We start from the raw sequence: 6,353 nt of genomic DNA, 5'->3' as shown, positions 1-6,353 counted from the left end.
GTGTCTTTCTGAAGGAGACACAAGGAAATGTGGATGTCAATGGGAAAACAATTCAATTCTGTTCAGTTCAATGGGATTTATTGACTTGACATTGGACGTGCCTTGTCAAAGCACTGTTGTAAAATAACAATAATGATTACGGAAGTAAATGGTGAGATTAAAATGTCAAAAACGTTTATTAAGATATGTTGGTAAGAATTCTACAAATTCATCCACTACATTAATCTACAGAAAAAGAGAAAAAGAGATGCTACTGGTAAGAAAAATAAGAAAAATCCCAGATATCCAGTATATTTAAGCATTTCTCTCACTTATATCATAAAAGAAAATTATGCAAAGTCAGACTTTGTTTGTTTGAAATGAAATCTTACAGAGGAGGTGAGAGGAGGTACCCTTTAATATCTGAATATTGTAGAAATAATGTCGAATATTGGTTCCAGTTTCCTTCACTTTCCAGTCCTGCTGGCCGTGTGTCGTCCAATCAGAGCCGACCGAGAGAGTGACAGAAATCTGATTGATTGATAAAACCTCAGCCAGACGTTCAGTAACAACACCAGGAGCTGTCTGGAGTCTGTGTGTTGGACCTGTCGTCCTGTGAGACCGGAGCCTCCTGCTCTCTGGTGACGGAGGGCAGATGTTGAGTATAAATAGCAGAGAGAGTCTGACTGGGAGTCTCCATGCTGATCCACTTTCACAGCTCCAGCAGCAGCAGATGGCTTCTTGGGACCCAGCTCGCCTAAAAATAGGGGGAAAGTAGGTTAGATTGGGGACATCAACAATACATGACTGGACTGGTCCGCCTTTAATTGGGTCCCTAAGCCTTGAATAGTTGGGATAATGTTGTTATATGGACTTTTAAATATGTCATAAAGCTTAGTTTTGGACGTTTGTAAATTCAGATCTGTGGTTTCAGGCTTAATTGCTGTTCTTGTACATTTAGGTTAAAATTCCATATTATTAAGCCTCATCTAATCAGGCTAGGCCAATATACAGAGTCTGATTTAACTATCCCAGGTGCTATTAAATGAGCCTAAGTGCCTACATGGTTAAAAAATATTATTTTTCTCTCTAAATCTGCTCTGGGCAAGATTTTGATGTGAAAATCCACCGTCTTATCAGCCTAAACTACAAACTATTGCTGTAACAGAGAAGAGCATCCCATCCCCACTAATTGAGAGGCTGTATTCTCCGTATTTACCCAAATTAAATCCTGGTGTCAGTGTGAACACTTCTCCACACACAGCAAGTGACGAATCAAAACTTAAGAGTGAAATCCAACCTGTCTCCTGAACAGCGGCAGAGAAAGCTGGACTCCCCAACAGATCTTTATCCTCTCTCATCTCTTTGGTTTCCTTTGGTATCAGGCTGGTTTTCTGTCCTACCAGCTAGTTCACTGTGTTCACCTTGCATCCCAGGTGTAAATCAGTCCTTTATTACATGGGTAGACTGAAAACCAGCAGGACTCCGAGTCCCGAGAACCTCGTTTTTTCTTGTGAAATACTGAATAGTTTTTCTTCCTCTATAGGCCGCCTCTGATAATCAATCAAGAGGAAATCATTCTCTGGTTGAACTGTTCACCGCTCTGCATATGCAGCCTGTAATGGGGGGGTCAGGGAGGGGGGGAGGCGGGGGCAATGCTTTGTTTTAAGGGGTCACGAGCCAAAAAGGTCGAGAACCGCTGCTGTAGCTGACCCTGACCTCTGACCTCCCTGTGGAGGGGGAGGGAGGGGGGAGAGAACAGAGAATTCCCCCACAGGGATCAATAAAGTAACACATTGATTTAAGAATGGAATCCACTTAGAGAAACTTGGAAGGAGCCTTACGCTAAATACGGTTTCAGCTCAGATGTGTTTAAAGAGCAAGAGTTTCTTAGAAATATATGATGAGTTCTATTCCGAAAGGCTAGATATCACTCAATATGTCTAAAATTTTAGGGGATCCAGTCTGTAAAAGTGTAACTATTTTGTAAACGAAGGCTTGAGTTACCTTCTATCCTTTTAAAAAGTTTAAAAAGTAACATAATTTGTTATAATGTTACTATCAATTATATTGTAAGACTTATTTTTCAAAAGCTGGATGTTTCAATTTGAATCAGAACTCTTTATTCAGAATCTATCACAAGTGTACGCAACAGAAACAGATAAATGCTTTTCCATGCATGTCTTTTCATTTATTGGTACAAACTGTAACAGTTTCAGGTCTTATTGTCCCTTTAAGACCGGACCGGCTTCTCTGAAGTCCAGCTCAGTAAATGTGACACCCGGTGCAGATCAGTTAGCAGTTGGATAAACACAGACGAATCTGTCGGCTCTGTTTTAACACACAGAGGAATTCTGCTGCAGTCCTTCAGCTGCAGCTGTCCGCTGTGTTTCAGGTCCTGCCCTCTCTCAGCTGCCCCCCTCCCTCCCCTTGTGTCCAGAAACTGGAGTGGGACAGTTATTCAGTCACTCAGTCATTGTGGTTATTAGTGATCCAGCTTCCACAGGAGCATCACAACCCTCATAGATAAGAATGGTGTGATGTTTCAAACGGGCCACGCCTACAAACTGCAGTACAAGTGTGAAACCCTATTCAGTTTCTATGAGCAAAACAATAAATTCACATTTTCTGTGGTTGCTTTTTCTGTGTTCTAGCTTCAGAGCTTTAATGACTTTAAGCATAACTTGGATGACTCTAGCTGGGTTATTTGAGTGTTTACAGGACAACCTACCGGCCATGTTAGAATACACCCACTGTCCTTCACTTAAATATATCAACGAAATCATAAATAAATGAGGGAGTACAGTGATTCAAATTAAAAATACCATTTAAGGAGGTGAATAGCATCCACTTTGTATGACCTGGACCTCCCACAGACACACTGGGTGTCACCTGCCAAACTTTAACCTAAAAAGAATCCAAATTTGATCTTGTAGGTTTTATCATCATAACAGACTCCATATATCAAGAAAAATTGCCAGAAATGTATATGGAAGTCATATCTAAAACAAGGTCACATCAAGGCAGCATCCACGACCAGTGTTGGCTCTCAGCAGTGATTACATCTAATAATTTATCATGTCAAGTCTTATCATATTGACAAAATAATATCATGTCATCTGTCATTTCTCAACTTTGCCCACAGAAATTTAGTGGATACAGGCAGGTTTAGAAGTTTAGATGGCAAATTATATTGGATGCTGGGAGTGTTTCTACTTTAAAAAGTAGAAATTCTGCTTGATGTGAATCAGATTGGTGTGTGTGTGTGTGTGTGTGTTTGTGAGGCGGAGGAGGGGCGGGGGGGGGGGGGTGTCTTACGTTTAATGGGTTTTCATTTCAGGCGTCAAGGCAATAAAAACTAGAAGATTTGAAAGGGTGTGTATGTAGACTTTTAATGCCCACTTACAGTGTGTGTGTGTGTGTGTGTGTGCGTGTGTGCGTGTGTGCGTGGCAGCCCTCCCCACCCCACACACACACACCCTGTGTCAAGGCCAGGCTCGCCATGCCCGGAGCGCGGCGGGCGGATTACACAGCCGGTGTGTCTCGCTCCATACACGGGCTCGAGCGCTCCGCCGGGGGGATTCGGGGGCTTCCTCTCCATATATGGGCCGCGCAGCGCGAGCCCCTCCGGCCCTCCCGTGCCACAGCCAAATATGGACGAAGGGTCGGGAGAATTCCTGCCGAATACACGGACATTCCTAACGGCTGTCCGGGAGGAAAAATGCTGGGTGGTATGGACGGTATATAAGGAGCCCGGTGGTCGCTGTCGCCCCTCAGCTGGAACCAGCAGTGGGAAAGTTTTCGCTCTTGAACCCCGGGGACAAGCAGAGGTAAGCGGCACGGAGGAGCGGGGCTGAGCGGTTGGATTTGGCGGGGAAAGAGGGAGGGGAGTTAGCTAGCGGAGCCCGGCTGCTGTTAGCTTAATAGAGAGTGAAACAGATCGAAAATAATCAGGACTGACTGGATAACTGATGGGAGTTGGCAGTCAACCGCCGGCTGCTGTTAAACTTCACTACCAGCTCCTGTTAACGGGAGTGTTGTGACAGTAGGAGGCTGCTGTCAGGGCGCCAGACCGGGACTTAACACCGTGTCACAAGCGATGCTTTTTTTCTGCTTGTTTCTTGATGGCAAGATGTCATTAAAGAGGCCGTGTAAACTCTTTAAACTGATTTATTTTCCTCACGTTAATGATGTGACTGTTACAGGGTCAGGATGCTGCAGGTCTAGGAGAGAATATTTAAGCTGGCTGGGTTGCAGCCACATAATGATTATTTATACAGTGTAAACAGGAGAGAGAGGGTGTGAATGATGGAAAAGCTATTTGATATGTAAAGTACGCCTTTCCATTGAGCAACTGCTTACCATGATGGACAGGTTCATCTTCTACTCCTATAGGGGATTAGTAGTATATTATAATTTTTCTGTCAGCAGTGAAAGATTTTTTTCACATTACAATAATGCAACCTATGCAATTGTATTAAGATGATAAATGTGTAGCCTATATTTGTGGATAGGTGATAGGATGTTTCTCCACTGTCATCATACCGTGACTGGCTCAACATGTTTTGCCTTGCACAGGAAGCACACAGAACTGTAAATTAGACTATATTATGATCAAATTTAGATATCCATCTTAACATGTCATTAGTCTAAAATTAAAATCGTATTTGTCTGAAAACAAGTTAAAAATCTGCCAGTGGGCTGAGATAATTTCACTTGTTTCTTGATTTTTCTTTGAATCATGGTTGAATCTTGGTACCAGCGGACTGATCTGCCTTACTGTGCCTTGTTTCAAGACAATTCTCCAGACGGAAACGGCATTGGAAACAACTGAAATAATTAACAAAAAAGCCACCCACTTTCTTTTTTACTATGAATTTTTTTTAGCATGTATGGTAAACAAATACATTGCTGTATTTCTACTTTGGTTTTTAGTGACTGCAAACAAGTTGCCCCTTGGGGAAATTAATAAGACTTAAGAAAAATCAGATTTTGAGACTCTGTCCCAGACCAAATGACTAGTGCATATGGATGTTGTTTATTTTGCAGTGTATGGAGCGCTGGTAATGAGTCCTCCTGCTTTATAGAAAACTAACCTTCTCTCACTTTATCCATCCAGAATCCGCAGACATGTGTGACGACGATGAGACCACCGCTCTGGTGTGCGACAACGGCTCCGGCCTGGTGAAGGCTGGCTTCGCCGGAGACGACGCCCCCAGGGCCGTGTTCCCCTCCATCGTGGGCCGCCCCCGTCACCAGGTAGGGATGAGCAGACACACAGCGTCCCATAATGATAATGGTAATGGAGAGGTGATAGGAAAAGTACTAATATAGCTTTTAATCCTCTCTTACATGATCGTTCTGTGGTGACAGGCGGGCTTTGACCCTTGACTTCCTGATTTTTTGGTTGCTGTGTGTGTTGGTGATCTAGGAATTAATGTTTTTTTGGACTCATTGGAAGTCGCTCAGAATAAGAGAGTCAGCTAAATTACTAAAATATAAATGTAAAATGGAATAAGTAGACCTTCCTCACTTATAGAGTGTGATTAGTTCTCCAAACTCAGTTTCTGTGCATAAAACAGTGAAGAGACAAGAATGTTTATTATGTTACCCTTAACTTTGGTTGCTCACTGTTGGTCATCTTGATTTGAAGCCTACTCTGTTGTTGCCGTTGTTTAAAGTTGCTCAGGATAAGAGCTAGATGTCTAAAATGTATATTTAAAAAGCGAAGTAGAGGAGGCAGCACACAGCAAAATCATTAGGCTGCTGTTAATTGAATTCTGAGAGTGTGTAACCCGTGCCAGTGTTTACAGAAGTCTGATCAACACTTACTAACACTGGAACATTTATTCTGGACTCTGGTGACGGTCCAGAATGTGTCTTATGTGGCTCTTATCGTAAATTGAATGAACGGACAGTCAGCCAAGAAGAGAAGAGTAATCTGGCTTTACCAATTAAAAGAATCTACTTTGAATTAGAGTCTCTCTGTTAACAGAACTTCCTCTTGGCCTTTTAGAGTTGCATGGAAAAGAAAACATAAAATCTAACAAAGTTCTCTTTTGTAAAAAGTAACTCAGTGATTTTCACTCCGAGTACATTTTGAATGAGCTACTTTTTACTTTTACTCGAGTAGATTTATACACCAGTAATTTTACCTGTACTTATGTAAAACTTCAGCAAAGTAAGAATACTTTTACTCAAGTAAGATGTTTTGGTACTTTTTCCACCCTTGCTTAAATCTGAGAAATTTAAAAGTTGGACTCTTGGAAGACGGGCAACTAGTGTGTGTAAATGCATAAAATGTAAAGGTGGTGCAGCAGCTTGTTGTAGGTTTGGATTTCATTTCAGTGTTGTTTCAGGCCAGGAGGGTAATA

At 42.2% G+C, this 6,353-nt stretch overlaps 1 protein-coding gene across 1 annotated transcript in view; it reads left to right on the top strand.

Annotated features, from left to right (window-relative positions):
* Nucleotides 1-3,723: 3,723 nt before the first annotated feature.
* Nucleotides 3,724-6,353, top strand: part of acta1a (actin alpha 1, skeletal muscle a) — a 6,592-nt gene continuing 3,962 nt past the window's right edge. Inside the window, exons 1-2 of the mRNA XM_071908996.2 lie at nucleotides 3,724-3,809; nucleotides 5,099-5,238. Of these exons, the coding sequence (XP_071765097.1) occupies nucleotides 5,110-5,238 (129 nt within the window). The 5' untranslated portion in view covers nucleotides 3,724-3,809; nucleotides 5,099-5,109. The remainder of the gene's footprint in view (nucleotides 3,810-5,098; nucleotides 5,239-6,353) is intronic.

This window comes from Centroberyx gerrardi, chromosome 3, assembly GCF_048128805.1.
Source record: "Centroberyx gerrardi isolate f3 chromosome 3, fCenGer3.hap1.cur.20231027, whole genome shotgun sequence".
NCBI classification, from domain to species: Eukaryota; Metazoa; Chordata; class Actinopteri; order Beryciformes; family Berycidae; genus Centroberyx; species Centroberyx gerrardi.
Note: the sequence above shows the minus strand (reverse complement) of the source record. Positions and strands in the feature narration are given on the sequence as shown.